This window comes from Peromyscus leucopus, chromosome 23 (genome assembly GCF_004664715.2).
Source record: "Peromyscus leucopus breed LL Stock chromosome 23, UCI_PerLeu_2.1, whole genome shotgun sequence".
NCBI lineage: Eukaryota > Metazoa > Chordata > Mammalia > Rodentia > Cricetidae > Peromyscus > Peromyscus leucopus.
In genome coordinates this window covers 428,800-449,571 of record NC_051082.1, presented here as the reverse complement: position 1 = coordinate 449,571, position 20,772 = coordinate 428,800, and the positions used below count along the sequence as shown (strand labels likewise).

The 20,772-nt window shown below is 42.8% G+C and overlaps 1 protein-coding gene across 1 annotated transcript in view; it reads right to left on the bottom strand.

Annotated features, from left to right (window-relative positions):
- Positions 1-20,772, bottom strand: part of Pole (DNA polymerase epsilon, catalytic subunit) — a 53,912-nt gene that overhangs the window by 12,410 nt on the left and 20,730 nt on the right. Inside the window, exons 24-39 of the mRNA XM_028857029.2 lie at positions 20,198-20,355; positions 19,612-19,807; positions 16,857-17,071; positions 15,230-15,332; positions 14,377-14,457; positions 14,169-14,291; positions 9,516-9,725; positions 9,087-9,296; positions 8,524-8,667; positions 2,472-2,612; positions 2,038-2,191; positions 1,854-1,960; positions 1,281-1,457; positions 972-1,195; positions 570-790; positions 129-333 (exon numbers count right to left, since the gene is read on the bottom strand). Of these exons, the coding sequence (XP_028712862.1) occupies positions 129-333; positions 570-790; positions 972-1,195; positions 1,281-1,457; positions 1,854-1,960; positions 2,038-2,191; positions 2,472-2,612; positions 8,524-8,667; positions 9,087-9,296; positions 9,516-9,725; positions 14,169-14,291; positions 14,377-14,457; positions 15,230-15,332; positions 16,857-17,071; positions 19,612-19,807; positions 20,198-20,355 (2,669 nt within the window). The remainder of the gene's footprint in view (positions 1-128; positions 334-569; positions 791-971; positions 1,196-1,280; positions 1,458-1,853; positions 1,961-2,037; positions 2,192-2,471; positions 2,613-8,523; positions 8,668-9,086; positions 9,297-9,515; positions 9,726-14,168; positions 14,292-14,376; positions 14,458-15,229; positions 15,333-16,856; positions 17,072-19,611; positions 19,808-20,197; positions 20,356-20,772) is intronic.

Sequence of the window (20,772 nt, the reverse complement as noted above, 5' to 3'; positions counted from 1 at the left end):
CTACATAAAGATCCTGTCAAAAAATAAAAAAATGTATTGCTTACTTTGGCTTTGGCATTCTAAAGTGGAGGTCGCCATCGCCCTGTTGCCTTGTCTAGGAAGGTAGCACATTACATGAGGGTAGATACCTGAAGGTGCTAGAGCAGAGGGCTGTCTCATCATAGCTGGCTGGGGCATTGGCAGCTTGATTGCCTGTGACCATGTCCTCTAGGGAGGCCTGCTGAATCACATCGAAGCTGATGCCCATGCTGCCAGCCCCCTCCATGTCATTGATATGGTGGGACTGGAGGATGGTGTTGACTGCCAGATTCTGAATGTCCAACTCCACGCACACTGCAAGGAAACAGTTTGTCCATGTACCCTAGCCAGCACTAGGATCATCTCTCAGGCTGAGCTGGTCAGTGCTGCCTAGTGAGGTCAGACATGGCACATGACATCTGACTTGCTGGTACCCATTTCTCAAGACTTGCCTTTGGGCTTATTCCACATCGTTGAGCACTGAGCTCCATGTGATAAGGAGTCATTAAATGGTGGGGTGGAAGTACCTATCTTTCCCTTCTCTCACTTACCAGTGGAATAACAGCCAGAACTATTGATTTCCACAGTGGCTCGATCATCAAACTCCATGACAAGGCGATTGTCATCAGCTTCCTTCCCGCCCAGGTCAGGCCGAGAGGTAGGAGACAGCCAAAGCAGGTGGTTGTGGCGCTGGAGGTGGCGTGCAAAAAAAAGGTCGGAGCCAAAGGTGGAAATGTCTTCCGGTAGGTTCCCAACGGGGATGTGGAAATACCTGCACAGGGGTACAGGTTCAGTCTAAAGTACACTAGCATCATTTAGGGACCACCCACAGAGTAACACCTGTAGGCACCCAGCCTATGGCCTCACTTACTTATCTCTCTTCTGGTGTGTGTGGTACTGGGAATCGCACTTTCTAGCTAAGTTCTACTACTGAGCTACACCCTATTCCTCACCTGCTCATTTCAAAAGCCTGTGAAAGGCAAGTGTCTAAATTGAGGTAGTGCCGGATCATTCGGCGGGCTCCATGGCGCTGCCAGTCCAGAACTCCATAGCTGATCTTGTCAGCCACTCGGACAGGCACCAGTGGGAACTCCTCTAAGACAGGAATCTCACTGGCCAGTCTACACAGCTCCCAGTTAGACTGGACAGCGATGAGTGTGGGCCCCCGGCGTTCTTCCTGGGTTGAGCAGAAGGCAGAATGGGCTCAGTGGGCAAAGCCTTGGGATGGGAAACTCCCACCATTGGACCCCAAGTTCTCTTACCTTATAGGCAAGCAGGAAGCGTTGGATAGCTCTGCAGATCGTCTTCAGGTTGGTTTCAGCACGAACTTCAAAGGTGTGTTTGGGGGGAGGGAGGAGCTTGGGGTCCACCTTCTCCAGTAGCAGGCTATGTTCTGCTGAGTACAGGGCACTGAGGCTGGGCATTTGGTTGCTGCGCACCTAGGCAAACACCAACTGTTAGGCTACTGTGTGTGTGTGTGTGTGTGTGTGTGTGTGTGTGTGAGAGAGAGAGAGAGAGAGAGAGAGAGAGAGAGAGAGAGAGAGAGAGAGAGAGAGAAGCTGAATAGTCACTCCTTTCTATTTTTTTTTTCTTTTTCTTTTTTGGTTTTTGAGACACACTATCTCTGTGTAGCCCTGGCTGTCCTGGAACTCACTCTGTAGACTAGGCAGGCCTTGAACCTATAGATCCATTTGCCTCTGCTTCCCAAGTGCTGTGATTAAAGGTGTGTACCAGCCCATCTTTCTATTTCTAATTGAATGGCAAGAGGAGTGTCTTTCTTCCCCATATCCCACCTGACCCACATATTCTCATGTGCCCTGTGCCCAAGGACTCACAGTATCCAATACAAACACAGATGCTCTTCGCTGAGAGGGGATAAAGACACCAAAGAGTGCCTTGTGGCCCTGTGAGTGGTGGTACAGGTAGATGTGGCGGATACTCCCTGTAGAAGAAAGTAAACCCGTTGCCTGAGATGCAAGGGGGGCAGAGCAGGTGATAGGGCTGTTGGTGGGGCCATACCTGGTTCCAAGTAGCTGAACTGAGCCAGTGAACGCATTTCTAGGTGCTCGAGGGCAAAGGTTTCAGCTTCCCATCCTGAAAGGTGCCTTACCAGCTGTTTGTTGACTACACACACACAGCCCAGCTGTACAAGGGCCCGGAATAACAACGGGACCTGGAAGAATGGGTAGTGTGTTGGGCCAAATGGAAGACTCTAGCACTACAGCTCAATTTGAGGCCACACATCCCAGCACAGCCTGTCTTCACTCAGAAGAGGCCACCATAGGTAGACATGCTGCTGAGAGCTACTTTCCTATGTGGCTTCCCCAACCCATGCCCACGACTATTTAATTCAGCTGTTCACTACTATCCCCTGCCCGATTCCCTATGGGATCTCTTTTCTTATCATCCAGCTTCATCTTCACTCAAGTATCAGTGGCCAGGGAGACAATCACCTGAGTCTCATACACGCCCTCAATGTCTGGTGCTGACAACTCAGTGTTGATCTCGTTGATGTGTTCTTGGTACATGTCCTCTGGTACTGAATACTCATAGAGATTGTAGACCATGTTGGAACGAGGAAGAGCCCGATTCACCTGGTGACAATTGTAGTGATGAGCCTGCCAGTCTAGAGTGGACCACTGACCCAGGGCTTTCAGGACCCAAGATGGTCAGTTCACCTGCTTCAAGGATCACAATTAAAAGACCAAGGCATAATCTAAAACAGCAACCTGAGGCATCTGGAAAAATCATGAATGCTTTCCAACTGAGGCATCATCAACACTTTTCTGGAATTTGTAGGTACCTAAAACTCACAGAAAAATACACTTTTCTGGCCAGGGAACTAGAAGGGAGCTGATGGGGCAACCCTATGTGTGTACTGGGTACATGTCTCCTCATGGAGAGGAGACACACTGTTCATTATCTTCACAAGCCAACTCAAACCCCAGCCTCACAGCCTCACTCAAGATGCAAATACACACAGACATGCTCAGAGGAACACAAAGGACTTGAAAATTGAGCTGACAACAGAACCTTTATACAAAGAAGGCAAGATTGAACCTGGGGTCTAAATTAACTGGATTGGCTGCCTCAACATTCTCTACAGGATTAAACAACTTAAAAAAGAAAACCATTTATTTATCTATTGGGTGTGTGTGTGTGTGTGCAGGTTGAGGTCAGAAGACAAGAACTTGAAGGACTCTGTTCTCTCCGACCATGTGGGCTCAGAGAGGCTTGTAAGCAATCCCGTTTACTCACTGAGCCATTTCACCAGCCCAAGGACTTTTTTTCATATAAATGCCCAAAGTTTCACAATATCAAATGCAAAATGTCCACTATGGAATACATTTCTTGATGTAACAATCAGGGAAAAATGAATAATTCTCAAGGGAGAAGAGAATCATCAAATGCTAGCCCTGGGATGACTCACACATTACAATTAATAAAAGCCTTATGGCAGCTATATCTGTGGCCTACCATGAACTAGACAGGATGGTTCATACACCTGTAATCCCAGCAGAGGCTGAGAAACAACAGCTGAGAATAAAATGGGCAAATGTAATAAAACTGCTTCAATAAAATAACAAAATCTGCACAAGAGGCACCAAACCAAACCAAACCAAAAAAACACAAGAGAAAAAAAACAAACAAATAAAAAACTGAAAAAAGATTTTTACAACCAAGTAGTTACCATCTACTCTCGTTCCCACTAAATACATGCATGAAGCAGTTCATGAGGCCTCAGAATAAAAAAAGGTGCCAGGTGGTGGTAGTACACGCCTTTAATCCCAGTACTTGGAAGGCAGAGCCAGGTGGATCTCTGTGAGTTCGAGGCCAGCCTGGGCTACAGAGGGAGTTCCAGAACAGGTGCAAAGCTACACAGAGAAACCCTGTCTTCAAAAACAAAACAAAACAAAAAAACAAACACACACACACACACACACACACACACACACACACACACACACAAAGAAGATAGACAGCTTAAAGAGCACCAACTAGCTAACAGTTCCTTGTCTTCCCCTCTGGCAAATCTTAATGGCAAACTCTACATGAAAGCAGCCAGATTCAAATTTCAGAGTACAATATGATCCCATAAAAGGGCATTCTAAAAAGGTAATGCTATAGGGACTGCTATGGGATGACTTTCTGTATGCTGTGAATATGTGTTGCTCTGATTGGTTGATAAATAAAGCTGTTTGGCTAATGGTAAGGCAGAATATGGTTAGGTGGTACATTTGAACTGGAGAGAGAAAAAAAAGGAGAGTGGAGCAGATGCTTCGAGTTGCTGCTAGAAGAAGGAAGATGTGAAAGTACCGTAAGCCACGAAGCCATGTGGCAATGCATCAATTAACAGAAATGATCAAGAGTTAAGTTCTAAGAGCTAGCTAGCGAAAAGCCTGAGCCAATGGGCCATACAGTTTTAAGTAATATAAGCCTCTGTGTGTTTACTTGGGTCCAAGCAGCTGAGGGACTGGGTGGGAAACAGGAAAACTTCTGACTACAAGGGACAGAGACCAGTGTCCAAGGATGGGGGTGAAAAGAAACCATAGCATGGTGATTTAAGGATGACAGAAATGTTTTGTATCTTGAATGTCATGCAACCCTGGCCACCATCACCCATGCAGCATTACCTTAAAAAGACCATTTTATTGTATTTAAATAAACAAAACAAAGCCTGGAAAAATAAAACCAAGCTGGTGATAGTTGTTTCTTTAATAGCTAACTGGAAAATGGAGAGGTAGGAAATGGAAAAGACAAAAAAGGGAAATTCCCAGCTCATCCTACAGACTACTTGATGTTGCTGACAAGGACTGTGTACACAATGGATGTGTAGTTTATATCTTAATACATCTTCACTGATACAAACAACACCTGGGCCAATATCAGATACCATGACTCAGAAAGGTAATTATAGCATCTATGGAACGACACATTGACACGAAGCTCTAATAGGTCAAATGCATCTGTAGTTACATAAATGTGGACCTCACACACTAGTAGTATGGTGGGGTGGACAAGTATGCTCTAGGGAGGTGGCAATGTCTACCTGGATGGTGATGTGAGTGATTCAGGTAGACACATTTTTCAAAACTGATGAAAATCAATTGTAAACCACAACTATGTTATTTATTGCACCAGGGAATGCAGGCTGTAATTGATTATAAGATATTAAACAATAGGGCTGGAGAGATGACTCAGTGGTTAAGAGCACTGGATGCTCTTTCAGAGGTCCTGAGTTCAATTCCCAGCAACCATATGGTAGCTAGCAACCACCTATAGTGGGGCTCTGATGCCCTTTTCTGGCACATGCAGACAGAGCACTCATAGACATAAAATAAATAAATCTTAAAAAAAAAGAAGAGAAAAAAAAAAGATACTAAACAACAATACATACATTTCTAAGTTCAGAGTAACATTGTTTTTTAATTGTTTGCTTTTTAAGATAAGAGTATGTAACCCAGACTGGTCTTGAACTTGAAATCCTCCTGCCCTGGCATCCTGAGTGTTGGGATAACAAGTAAGGACCATTCCACCCAGGCTCATAGCAATCCATTCATTCATTCATTCATTCATTCATTCATTCATTCATTTTATGTGCATTGGTGTTTTGACTTCATGAATGTCTGTGTGAGTGTGTCAGATCCTCTGTAACTGTAATTACAGAGAGTTGTGAGCTGCCATGTGGGTGCTGGGAAGTGAACCAAGGTCCTCTGAAGAACAGCCATTGCTTTTAACTGCTGAGCCATCTCTCCAGCCCTGAAATACTTTTTAAGCATAAAAAAAAAAAAAAAAAAAAAAAAAAAAAAAAAAAGAAGGAAGGAAGGAAAGAAAAAAATCTACTTGCCATTCATTACCCTGGAAATAATATAGTTTAAGGGCAAAATAGTAAATATCTCACCTTTTAAGGAAGAAACTAGTTTATCTCTGTGCTGGGGGTGGGGTGGGGGAAAATAGAGTGTGGGCCTAGGAATTCATTAGACCCTGGATTTGATTTCTAGCATTGACAAAAACATAATTCATGAGCTAAGTAGGTAACAGGGGCCTATAATCCCAGCATTTGGCAGATGGAGGCAGGAGGATCAGGAATTGAAGGCTAGCCTCAGGTGGTTTTTTTTTTGTTTTTTTTTTTTTGTTTTTTGAGAAAGGGTTTCTCTGTGTAGCTTTGGTGCCTGTCCTGGACCTCACTCCTGGCCTCAAACTCATAGAGATCCGCCTGGCTCTGCCTCCCAAGTGCTGAGATTAAAGGTGTGCACCACCACCACCCGGCTAGCCTCAGTTTCATAGCAAACTCAAGGCCAGCTCGAACTATATGAGTGCCTGTCTCAATGAATACCTCCATCCTGAAAAAGATTCAATTCTAACTGCTATACAAAGTTCTTACACAGAAAGGGCAGAGTAGAGAATCTCCATCCTGAAACCCCCAGGAGGTAACAGTCATCACCAAATCCCAATGCACACAGTGAAACTGAGTTTCTCCAGAGGGAGCAGATAATCACAAAGGAAAAGGAGTTTAGTAGTGTAGACACTCTATAATCTACAATCACTATACACAGCTCTACACATATGGAAACCCATCAGTCTCATGTGTCTATTATCCTGATAAATCCTGCCCACTTTCTAGGCTCACGTTTCACCAAGTCAATGGACTGAAATCAGACCTCACATTTTTCACCTACAATTTTGTACCTCACCCAGGTGTTCCTTGTATATAGTTAATGTCCAACTCTGAGCAGACTGCAACATAAACCAGCTTTGGCCTAAGTTAACATTCTGAGTCAAGTGGGTCACTCCAACTGAGATGTCACATAAATACAGCTTCCTCAAAATCTTCTGAATCTCTGCAAAGAACCTAAAGTATGACTACATTTCTGAGATGTTGTGAATAGGCAGAAAATGGGATAGTGGTTAGTTGCCTAGGGCTGCAGAGGACAGAGGCAATTGAGAAATACAGGCTTCTTTTGGGGATGATGAAGTCTGAAATTTTGACTATAGTCATATTACCATGAATTCACAGAAAACCACTGAATTATATTCTTCCAATGAATAGGCTATATAGTATGTAAACTTATATCCCAATAATGCTGGTAACTACAACAGTACTTACAGAAACTACTTTGCAACCTCTATCCAATCCTCTCCTGCTCATCAGGTTGATGGAGAGCAGCAGCCCCTATTCCTGAACTATCGAAGACTATGGGGGTCCAGCCCCTCAATAGTCCTCTCCTAGGGTCTGGGAAGAATCTACAATCAGCTGACAATTAAATCTTTGATAAGAAATGAATTTACATACACGAAACTCTTTAGTCCATACACTTTATTCTTCTGAGTTAGTTCTCTCTCTACACAGCTTCTATTCTGCTCTCATGCCTAGCTTCTTTCTTGCCTGATTTCTCTCTATATTTATCTGCTATCCTCTAAGTTCTATCTTAATTCTCTCATCTTAGTTCTGCCCCATTTAGGTTCTCATCCATCTAGTTCCTTCCCATCTTAGCTCCTCTCTCATCTCCTTCTTCCTCATCTTGTTCTTCCTTATCTGGCTCTTCCTCATCTTCCAGCTTGTTCCTCTAGTACTCTCTTTTAGCCCTTCAATCTAGTCCTTCCCCATTGCAGTTTGTTCCTCTCCAGTTCTTACCCATCTAGTTCTTCCATTCTCTTCTTCGTCTCGTCGTGCTCTGAAAATAAAACTGCCTTTTTATCCCTTTGGCCCTTATCTCTCCAAGCTATCTCTGCTCCTGCCTTTTCTGGCAGGGCAGGGGAAGTGTGCTAGGTCGCTAGGCAACTTCCATCACAGCTAGATGTACCTGTAAGTTGGAACCCTTTAGTTCTGAGTTAATTGTTAAGGGTGGATCTAAAACTAGAGATAAGACTTTGGAAAGAAGAAAGTTAGGCTTAATTAGCACATCCACCAGGCCTTCTCAAACAGATAGTCTGGATGCTTAAGTCTGTTCCTAGAGAGTACAGAGGTATCTCTAATAAGATACTTTCATCCCTCTGGGGATGGTCCTGGACAGATGCTGCTAATGGCAATAATTACAGAAAGGCCTGAAATTAGGGATCCTGGCTGTGTTACTGCTCAGAAGGTTATCTAAATATTCCTTAGTAGAGGGGAAACTGTGCCCAAAGAATGATGGAAAAGCTACAACAGCACATGAGAAATTCAAAGTAACAAATGGCTAATAATCAAAAGCCAGTATCAGCAAGACTCCTTGAGCCTCAGCTTGACCTCTGGAAGGCTCTTGGCTTCTTCCAGGTATTAGCTTGTCATAATCAGCTGAAATCCTACTTCATATATTTTTGCGGCTTGCAGCACTGAACATTCCTAGACATGGTTTCAATTAACTCTTCACAAGATCCCAGTATCAATAATGTACTGGGAGATGGAAACAAGACCACATGGCTCACTTTGGGTCTGCAAGTCCATGCTCTTGATCAATTCTTTGTGTGGCCTCCATCATGTGGAGATGCCTCAGAGGTGACCAGCAATACCAGTGGCTTCCCTACCTTTCGATATGAAGGTCCTTCCTCTGCTTTGGCTACCCGCTGGTTCACATAGAATATTCGAGAGATGCTCAGCTTGATGCAGTGCAAGTCACTGCCAATGATGGCCCATAGCCTGAAGAGACCAGCCTGGTTGGTCTCACTGATCTAGGAGGAAATGCAGAATACATAGCACATAATCACATAACATACTGACACCTGTGAACAGGCCACCTCCCAAGCAGCCTCCAGCCTTGCCCACATCCCCTCTATGTACAGGACCCCTATGATAGGGATAGGCAGGAAGCTGAAGGCCTTTTTTTCCTTCTGAGACAGGGTTTCTCTACATAGCTTTGGTGCATTTTCTGGATCTCGCTCTGTAGACCAGGCTGGCCTCAAACTTAGAGATCTGCCTGGCTCTGCCTCCCAAGTGCTGGAATTAAAGGTGTGTGCCACTGCCAACCAGCCTACTGAAGGCCTTTCTTATCTTCCATCTTATACTGTAGGACTGGCTGCACACTCCCTCTTTTGAGCCCATAAAGGACTGCTCTCAACATCTTGTCACTCCCATGGATGAAGGCCCACACCTGTACAATCTGCCATGGAAGATCCAGAATACTTCGGGCAGTCCGTCGCAAAAAGCTTCCCAGCCCCGTGGCAGGTCCCTCTCGGATAGCCCCAAGCCTTGGCACATCCTCTGTTGACTCTAGACGTTGCTTCTTCCTGCGGGCCAGGCGCTGTTGGACCTGTAGCTGCCACTTTTTCTTGTGGAACTGGAGCCAGACCAACCACTCTTCCTGGGACAGATAACAATGCACAATTGCTGACACCTTTCTCCAACAGCCTGCTTTTTATTCCTAAGCTTCTGGAGTTTCAAATGCTAACACTTAGGCATTTCCACAACTTGTTCCAGGGACAGGATTTGCCTTAGGATCCCCACACTATGTAGCAGACCTCTACGAGACAGAGTGCCAGAGCAACTTTCCCACATCCCTTCTGGCTTCCTTGTTTCTTACTTGGGTGGTTCCGAGGGAGGGAGGCTGCCCCAAGACCTCTTGCCAGGGCACAGTTAGTGCAATATCCTGAGACTCCTCTTGGCTCTCCCAGACTCGCTTCCTCTTAGTAGCAACTGGGACTGCAGAGTGGTATGGCTTTGTGAGGCCAAAGTCCTCGATGTCTGGAGTGCAGACACTCAGATTGTTTTCTGAAGCCTGTGCCATCACAATCTGGGGAGACACAACCAAGACTTATTAATTCAGAATCTCAATCTGGTAAATTCTGTCACAGAATTCTAACACTGTACATCTGCTGAAATGGGCTAATATACTAACAACTTTAAAAAAAAAAAAAAAAGGATCTCAATATGTAGCTCTGGCTACCTTGGAACTCTCTATGTAGATCAAACTGGTCTAGAACTCCCAAAGATATGCCTGTCTTTGTTTAGAAGCATTGGAATTAGATCATTTGTCTTAATTCTCCAAAGGAAGCTGTCCATTCTAAGTTTTCCAATTATTTATTAGAGAATGGTAATTCATTCAAAACATGTGTGTATTGGTGAGTCCTTTTTACAAGGTTGCTTTGAGTCAGAGCTGAGGTTTTAACATAGTTAATTTAAGCATAAGTATTAAGTGAGAAAAGAAAAGGGCACTTAGGAAAACAACATCCACTCAAATGTGAGTGTTTCCTAAGACAGAACTGTTTTAATGATTCTTTTTCATTTTTTTTTTTTTTTGATAGAATTACACTCTATAGCTCAGGTTGGCTTTGAACTTAGGATCCTCTTGCCTCAACCTTCCCAGTAGCTGTAATTACATGTCTACAACACCAGAACCAGCTAAGAATAAGTGTTTTCTCATTATTATTATTATTAATTGTTATTTCATTAGTATTTTGTCTGCATGCATGTCTGCATACCACACATATGCCTGGTGCCTGTGGAGGCCAGATGTTGGATTCTTTAGACTGGAGTTATGGATGGTTATAAGCTGCAGTGTGGGTGTTGGAACTTGAATCAGATCCTCTGGAAGAGCAGCTGTGGCAATATAATATTGCAAAAATAACTCTTATATTTTAAAAGACTGGCGCTTTTGCCAGACCTCACAGCCAAAATTAGTAATATGCCTTGAGGTTAATTGGAACAAGACTGCTAGCTTACTGTAACTGTTGATCCTGCTTTTAAGAGAGCAATGTAAATGTAACAATTAACCTTAGTTGCCTTGAATTTCCCATGTAACCAACTTTTATAACTTAAGCTAATGCATAACTATAATCTTAAATCAGGTACTCTTCCATGTCCCTGACCCAGATAATGCAAATGTATCATTTGCTGAAAGCAGCAAATATAGAAGTTGAAAGCAACTTCCTAAAATCTACCACAAAAACTGAAAGCATCCATTTATGGATACCGGTTGATAAACAATGATGTTTATTATCTGGGTTAGTTGGTGCCTTGTAAAACTGTTAAATATTTCTATAAAGTACTCCATTCCTTCCCCACATAATACTTTCTATGCTGTTCAACAAATACAGAAAAAAGCCCTTTGTTAGGGACAGATACATAGAGACAGATACCATTTGCACAGACCAATAGACAGAAACAGACAGACAGACAACAGGGACAAACAAATTTATAAGACAGACTTTATGGCACAGATTCAGACTCATACAACAGACAGGATGGAAGACACAGAGAGCATTAAGTAGAGAATTCATATATGAACTAGCTTGTGGTTAAATGACTTCAAGGGGAAGTGATTTTATTTCTTTCCTTAATTCAACACCAAAGCATTATTGGTGACCTGGAGTTAATCACTAATGCATACAATCTGAGCAAGCAGCCTATGCTCTTACATGCTGAGTTATCTCTCTAGCCCCTAATTATGGAGCATAAGATTTTATTTGTGCATTAAATGTAGCTATTTAAAAACCTAGTTAGGAGTCTAGAGAGATGGCTCTTCTAATCTCTGTGGCACCAGGCATGCATATCATGCACATATATACATTTAGGCAAAATACTTATACACATTAATTTTATAGTTTTACTAGTTTGTGATGTGCTCATTTATCAACTGAGTTTATGTTAAAATTTTCCAAAATAATTGTCAGTTTTTCTTTTATTTCAGAAAAACATTTTTTTTAAGAACATGGCTTATTCTTTTTTTTAAGATTTATTTATTTATTATGTATACAGAGGAGGGCGCCAGATCTCATTACAGATGGTAGTGAGCCACCATGTGGTTGCTGGGAATTGAACTCAGGACCTCTGGAAGAGCAGGCAGTGCTCTAAACCTCTGAGCCATCTCTCCAGCCCCAGAAAAACATTTTTTAAACTTCAGGAAAATTTTTGGTTGAATTCAAGGAATATATAATTGTCAGAATTATATATTCTATATATATTGTATAGTGAATCACTATATATAATTATATAGTGAATCAAGACTTGTAGAGACACAAGATGGCTCAGTAGGTTAGTAGGCCTCCAAATCTGACAACCTGAGTTTGATTTCCCAAGAACTCTTCACATACATACAACACACATATACATAAAAGTAAATAAGTAATGCAATAATTTAAGAGTCCTGCCAATGACAGGAAGATTAAGATTTGTTGCGGGGCATGGTGGCACAGGCCTTTAATCCTAGCACTCAGGAGGCAGAAGCAAGCAGATACTGAGTTCAAGGCCAGTCAGGATTATATTAGTGACACCCTGTCTTAAAACAAGATTCAAGATTTTACTTATTTATTTTTTTGAGGCAGAGTTTCTTTGTGTAGTCCTGGCTGTCCAGGAACTTGCTCTGTAGACCAGGTTGACCTCAAATCAGAGATCTGCCTGCCCCTGTCTCCCCGAGATACTGGATTAAAAGCATGTGCTACTACTGCCTGGCAGAGTCCAGAATTTTAAAATACTATGCTTAAGCTTGCTAATATAAAAATATTTATATTCTTCACTTAAAATCCCTGCACTTAGGAGAGTGAAGGAAGACCAGCTTCTGCTACACAGAGGGTTAAAGACCAGCCTGGCCTAAGGCCCTGTCTGAAAAATTAAAATAAGCCAACATGGTGGCATATGACTTTAATCCTAGCACTGGAGAGGCAGAGGCAGGCAGATCGATCTCTGAGTTTGAGGCCAGTCTGGTCTACAATGGGAGTTCCAGGACAGCCAGGGATAGAGAAACCCTGCCTTGAGAACACACACACACCATCTATTTCAGGAATTGTCTATTATTGAGTCTCTTTAACATTCTGGCTTATAGCTCACTTTTACTTTTGTTTTGAGATAGAGTGCATCATACTGTACTCCAGCCTGGCCTTGAACTCATATTCACCTTCCTGTCTCTGCCTCCCAACTACTAGGATTATAGGCATAAGACATAAATAGCTACACTTCTAATTTTCAACCCATAAAACTTTTCTTGGGGCTGATGGCTCAGCAGTTGAAGAGCTTTTCCAGAGGACCTGGGTTCAATTACCAGGACACACATGTTGGCTTAAACCATCTGTTAACTTCAGTTTCAGGGAATCCAATACCCTCTTCTTGACTCCATGGTACTAGGCAAGTAAGAACCTCACAGACATATATGCAGACAAAAATACCACACACACAAAAATTTAAAAGAAATTTTTTTCTGCCTCTAATTTTGTTGTTGTTGTTTTCAAGACAAGGCTTCTCTGTGTAGTTTTGGTGCCTGTCCTAGATCTCGCTCTGTAGACCAGGCTGGCCTCAAACTCACAGAGATCCAGACATATCTCTGCCTCCCAAGTGCTGGGATTAAAGGCATGTGCCACCACTGCCTGGATAATTTTTTTTTAAGATTTATTTATTATGTATACAGCGTTCTGCATGCATGCATGAAGAGGGTGCCGGATCTCATTATAAATGGTTAGAAGCCATCATGTGGTTGCTGGGAATTGAACTCAGGACCTCTGGAAGAGCAGCCAGTGCTCTGAACCGCTGATCCATCTCTCCAGTCCCTCTGCCTCTAATTTTAGCTATACTGTTTCTAAAAGATTAATTTTTACTTTTGTGTATGTCTGTGTGAGCATATGCCATGTGTACGCAGGGGTCTGCAGAAGCCAGAAAAGGGTGTTGGATTCCCTGGAGCTGGAGTTTCAGGTGGGTGTAAGCCACTAGACATGGGTACTGGGAACAGAACTGTGTCCTGTGAAGAGCAGGAAGGGCTCTTAGCAGATGAGCATCTCCAGCTTCTTACCTATACTTTTCATTGTGCAGTCTTCAGTGTGTCTCCAGGAAAGACTTTCATTTTGTTGAAAAAACTAAAGTCTACAGTAGTAATCAGTTCAGGTCACTATGTCTAGTTTGCATACCTCATCATTTTTTTACATATAAGTGAGTTCTTCATACTTACCTGATGACTCATAATCTGCTTCCTGTTATATAAAATGACACTGGAGGGCACCAATGAATAAAGTGCCACAATGCACACTTTTAGAGATAAAAAGTCTCTTTGGAGGTAGTACTGGGAAATTATGGGCCAGGCAGGGTGGCACATGCAGGGGCAGGATCCCTGTGACTTCAAGGCCAGCCTCGTCTATATAGGTAGTTTTAGGACCATCAAGGCTACATAGAGAGACCCCATCTCAAAAACAAAACATGGAAAATTTATGCATAGCAGCTTGCAGACATTGGTACACTGTGTCCTGTGTGTTACCTGTCTCTTTCCTTCAAGGACAAAGAGCTCACTGATCTTCTTTTGCTTGTAGACATCATTCTTTTCTAGCAATTTTTTATGCAGCCAGTCTGGGTGTTTGACACGTGGAACTGGGTTCTTCACCTAAGTGAAGATACAGATCAGAAAAAGTGTTACGTGGGTCTGCTGGTGATTCGGTGTAGTGTGGTATCCCTGGCTTTTGTCTCACCTGCTGCAGAGCTGCAGGGATAGTGATGATTTTCTGGATGGCACTTCCTAGCCTCTCTATGTAGTAGTCCCAGTCCAGAATCTGCATGCACAAAACATGAGAAGCAGCAATTGTTTACATTGTCATTTGCCAATAATTACTAAATGCATGTGTCTCACTTCATCTTCTAGAAACTCCATGCTCATTTTAGAGGCAGAAATTTGGGAGAGAGCTTAATGAGACTATAGGATCATGAAACAGTGGATGGTTAAGATAATACCTCAGTCTTATTCTATCCAAGAGCAATTTCAAGGCTTCCCTAGCATTAGCTTCCTGATATTCTAGCCCAGTGGTTCTTAACCTTCCTAATACTGTGACCCTTTAATACAGTTCCTCATGTTGTGGTGACCCCCAACCATGAAATTATTTTCATTACTACCTCATAACTGTTAATTCTGCAACTATTATGAATGATAATGTAAATATCTATGTTTTCCAATGATCTCAGGAGACCTCTGTGAAAGGGTCACTTGACCTCCTATGGGGTCTCAACCCACAAGATGAGAACCACTGTCCTGAGTGTTCTGTTTCCCTACCTATCACAAGTCATAAAAGAGGAAGTCATAAGTAAAACTCTGAGTCATATGATGCAAGTCAGGTACATTCTGCTCTGACTAGCTTTTTTTCTTAACGTTTAATAGTACAAAAATAGCTAACAGGTGTCAATATGGCTCAGTAGACCTAGGCACTTGTCTCATGACCTGACTTAGATTTTTGGCACCCACATGATGGAAGAGAACCAATTCCTGTTAAGTTATCCTCTGATCTCCACATGTGTACCCCTCTTCCCCCAATAAAAATAACTGGCACTCACTGTGCGAATATCAAAGTCTTGAAGTGATGAACTCTTTAGCCATTTCCTCAGAAAATGTTTCCTCACTGTAGGCTCTGCTTGGAAAATGGCAAGTGGAATGGCCCTAGGTTAGGAAAATAAACATATCTAATCATAAACAATGCAAATCCTGATATAACTCTTATCAAATGTACATGGGATAAAGACTCTGTACACACTTACATGATATTTATAACATTGAATGATTAAGTAATACTTTATCATATTAAAACATTTAGGCTAGGAGCTAGGGAAGTAGCTCACTGGTAGACTATTTGCTTATCCTATGTAAGACTCTGGGTTCAATCCTCAGAAACATAAAACAGAATAAAATATAAGGAGAAGGGGAAAAAGGAGGGGGAAGAGAAACACATAAATGGATAAAGAAAATATGGCATAGGCATATATGCACAATGGAGTTAACTATATCGTATCCCATTAAGTGTTTTACTCAGTGATAAAGAAAAATGAAATGATGTCCTTTACAGGAAAAAGATGGGACTGAAGATTATGTTAAGAGAAATGATATAGAAAGATAAATACTGCATGTTTCTTTCAACATGCAGCATCTAGATTTGAAAAGAAGACATTAAAGTACAAAGGAGACTATTTGGGAAAATGAACAACAGTGCGGAATGTGGTGGTTTGAATGAGCCCCCATGGACAGGAAGTTAGGAGGGAAATCCAAACTAAGAATGCTGGGAAAAGGAAGGGTGGGGTCAAGGAGTGTCGGCCAGATATAGAGGAAGAAAGAGGAGAATGCCATTTTGAGAAAAGGTACCAAGCCACATGGCCAAACATAAATAATTATGGGTTAATTAAATGTAAGAGCTAGTCAGTAATAAGCCTGAGCTACTGGCCAAGCATATATAAGTAATATTAAGTCTTGGAATCAATTATTTAAGAACAGGCAGGAGAGAAACTTCTGACTATACTGCCCTTCCAAGATACACACATCTATATCCATGAAAGAAAGTTTTGACTCCTTTCAAACCAAAGTTCTCCAGATTCACCATTCCCTTTCCACAAACTCACTAGGGCCTCACTAGGCCTTCCTATAATTGATCTACACCAGACTGAGGCCAACTTTTTCTTTCTGGGACAGGGTCACACCTATAGCACTAGCTGGTTTGGAACTCATTATGTAGCCTTGAACTCACAACTCACAGAGACCAGTCAGTCTCTACCTCCTGAGCGCTGGGATTAAGGTATTCACTTCCACTACTAGGTAGTCTTCCTTCGTTCAATACCCACGGGACCCACATTCTTCCTATGGAAGCTCTGTTATGAGGACCCAGAGGCTCTACTACAGGTGTGGATTTGCAAAGCCAGTGGCTCAGCCTTTTTATTTTAAGATGGAGAATGACTATGTAGTCCAGTCCAGTTTGGCTTCAAACTCACTATATAGAGAATCCAAGCTAACAACTGGGCTTACAAGTGTGTACCATCATAGTGATCATAATGGCTGCCCCCCCCCCCCCCCCCAGGACACAGTCTCTTTAAGTTGCCCAGGATGGCCTGGAACTCAAAAATCTTCTGGTCTTAGACTTTTGTGTACTGGGATTATAGGCATGCACCCATTTGTTCAACTCTTTAAGGAGGCTTTTACCTCTCAGTGACAGGAGATCCCTCTGGCTTTCTGGAGATGATATAGCGACAGCTTAGTCCAGCATCCTTGACCATTTGGTCTCCCAAAAATTCAGCCAGGCGCTTTGCTGTGCTGATGGATGTAGACTTCTGCTCCCCATAATCTTCTAGTTTCCGAGACATGGAACGGTTCTCAGAAATCAGCTCAAACAATTCAGAATCAGGCATGTTAGCAGCCTAGAGAGAAACAACAGATGCCAGGAAGATGAAGGCCATACTCACTTTGATTCTATAGGATTGTATCAATTTCTGCCCTGAAAAGCTGAAGGCAGGCTTTGGATTTCCCAAAGGGCTGAGTAATGTCATTGAGAGAGAGAGAGAGAGAGGAAGAGAGAGAGAGAGAGAGAAAGATTGCTGCCCTACCGCCCTTGGTTAATGCATTAAGTATTTGTGGGATGGGGCAGTGGATGCCTACTGCCAAGTCTGACAACCTGAGGTTTTGTTTTTGAATGTAAAATTTGTGTATGTGTCTGAATGTATGTCTGTACTCCACTTGTGTGCCTTGTGACTATGGAGGCCAGATGATGGTGCTGGATCTCCTAAAGCTGAAATTACAGACAATTGTGATCTGCCATGTGGGTGCTAGGACTCAAATCCTGGTCCTCTTAACCACTAAACCATCTTGCCAGCCATTGATAATCTGAATTTGATCCTCCAGAACCCACATGATGTAAGAAGAGAACCATTTCCTACAAGTTGTCTTCTGACTTCCACAGGAACACTGTGGCACTTGAGTGTGCCCCAGCCTCAAAATAAATGTAATAGGAAAAAAAGGCACATAAAACTCTTTAACCTTTTATCTTATTAAGTTGTGTACAAACTATCAAGAAATATGTATGAGCAGTAAGTGTCAAAGCCATATAGTATGGAGAATAATTATGCCCAAGACAGAAGATACAGTGACATCTGTCCAAAAGGATTGAAGTTCATATGACATCGGTTGGAACAATGGGATTCTGAAACTTCCTCACTGATGGAAAATGTGCAAACAGATGGAATGATAAGTTGCCCATAACATACAAGATTACAGAAATAGTCAAAGAGTCGGAGGCAGAACTAAAGGCAAGCTTTCACTGCCCTGTATCCCCTCCTTTCCTTCTTTTGTAATGCTGGGGATAAATTATAAAAATTATGTGTGCAGCTGGGTATGGTAGCAGCACTCAGGAGGCAGAGGCAGGAGGATCTCTGAGTTCAAGGCCAACCTAGTCTACATACCAAATTCCAGGACAGCCAGGGCTATACAATGAGACTCTTATCTTGCCCTTGATCCCAGCACCTGGGAGGCAGAGGCAGGTAGATCTCTGAGTTTAAGACCAGCCTGGTCTACAAAGTGAGTTCCAGAGTAGCCAGGATTGCACAGAGAAGCCCTGTCTTAAATCTTCAACCCTGACCCTACCCCACCCCACCCCACCCCCTGCCAGAAAAAAAAAAATCAGGTCCAGCAAAATGGCTCAGCAGATAAAGGTACTTGCCACCAAGTCTGAGGGCTTGCAAGTTCAATTCCCAGCACACACATGGGGGAAGGAAAGAACTTACTTCCATAAGTTGTTCTCTAACTTATACACACACACACACACACACACACACACACACACACACTCACAAATAAATAAACAAATCAATGTAATTTTAAAAAAGTTTTTAAAAAAGCTGAAGAGATAGCTCAACAGTTATTAAGAGCATCTCTTTTTTTTTTTTTCATTATTTATTTATTTATTTTACAATACTATTCAGTTCTACATAACAGCCACAGATTCCCTTGTTCTCCCCCTTCCTGCCCCCCTCCCCTTCAAAAAGAGCATCTCTTAATAGAGGACCCAGGTTTGGTTCCCAGAACCTACATAGCAGTTTACAACCGCCTTGTAATTCCACTTAGAGGAGATTTGATGTTGTGGGATGTCTTTCTGTATGCTTTAGTTGCTCTGATTGGCTGATAAATAAAAATGCTGATTGGCCAGGCAGGAACTATAGTCGGGGTGAGCACAACAGGAGAATGCTGAGAAGGGCAGAGTCAGGAGACGCCAGCACCTTCAGGAGATGCCAGCACCGCCAGGAGAAGCAAGATGTGAAAATATAGACAAAACCATGGAACATGGGGTGACTTATAGATTAATAGAAATGGGTTGTTATAGGAGCTAGCTAGAAAAGCCTGAGCCATTAGGCCATACAGTTTGTAAGTAATATAAGCTTCTGTGTTTTTAATTGGGTCTGAGAGGCTGCAGGACTGGGCGGGACTCAGGAAAACTTTGGCTACAATCTGATGCCCTCTGAGGGCACAAGATACACACACACAGCACACACACATACAGGCAAAACACACATAAAACAAATAAAAATGCTGTGCAGTGGTGGTGCATGCCTTTAATCTCAGCACTTGGGAGGCAGAGGCAGGCAGATCTCTATGAGTTTGAGGCCAGCCTGGTCTACAAATAGAGTTCCAGAACACCCAAGACTGCTACACAGAGAAATCCTGTCTCCAAAGACTTCAAATCAAAGATATTGATTTGATAATTGGTAAGTTTTCCTTTGATGATTCCTTTTATTATCATGCTGGTGCTCCACAAACCTGGGGAATTTTAGGGTACCAGGCCTCAGGAAGCCAGAGTTCATCAGTGACCCAGATCATCTGTTACCTAGTTCTCTAAGACCCTAGGATACAAGTCTGATGCCTGAAAGATACTCCTGAGAGCCAGCTGGGGAGGCAGGTGGAGCCTTACCTTGCTATAGAGCACATCGAGCCAGTAGTCAGCCACCTTGGCCACAGAGCCATACACTTCCTCCAGTGTGCTGCCCTTGAGGAAGGCCTCAAATACTGAGGACTGGAATATTTTAATCAGCTGTAACTCCCCTCGGCGTTTCACCTCAAAACCTTTCAGTTCAGCCAAGGAACCATCTTCATTAAATACAGCGTATCTGAAAAGCAAGGGAGGCACCAATAGAGAAATGACCCTCAGGGTGCTGGGTGCTTTCTGTCTCCCCTTTGCCTTCCTTCTTCACTGCCTGGCCCTCTTGTCATCTTTGAGGCAGCAAGCACAACTCTACCCTTAGGTTGATGCTTTAGCAAACTGGAATGCATTAAAGGGCCACTGCTCACAGAACCAGGATAGATCAGGTTGTGAAGGCCGGCACATCAGCATCTAATTTTTCCCCCTCAAATTGAGTAAATAAAACAAATAACAAAAAACCAAAAACCCACCCAGTTTGTTCTCATTTTGGCTCCAGGTCCATTTTCTCTCCTAAGTCCTTAAGTCTTGTCCATCTACTACATTTCCTTGCCAAAATATAAGGCTCTGAGATTCCTACCTCTTCTTCAGTTTCTTGCCTTCTTCCTTAGAGGCTGGGAGTATCATAGCAAGGTATGGTCCATCAACTTCAAAAAAGATGCTGTTCTCAGAGCGGGTGACATAGGTGAGCGAGGAAGGCTCCGTCAGTTCCTGATACTGGTGGTTGGTGAAGCCTTCCTAAGAACCAAAAACAAGAAAGGCAACCTCACTGCTAAGGGCTCACAACCAGGAAACACCTCCTCTCCTCAGGGAGTCTGTGGGCCAGCAAACAAGCTCTACCACACAATGGATATAACGGGTGGTTTTGACACACACAGCAACACACCAAGTCCCAAGTGTAATTTGTAAGATTCGGGTTGCATGTTATGTTTTCATATGTATGACCCTCAGGGAAAGGCAAAAAGATAGCACAAAAACACATCAAGAGTTGCCAGTGTTTCAGTAGGGGAGAGAGGCTCCTTGAAGAAATGCTTGACTCCAGGGGCTAAGACAGGAAAAGACAAGTAAGACTGGAGTATCTTATAGTACCAACTAAGAAAATGCTCCAAATACACGATCCAAAAAAGGAAACAAGTGTGTGTCCTTGTGGCCAGC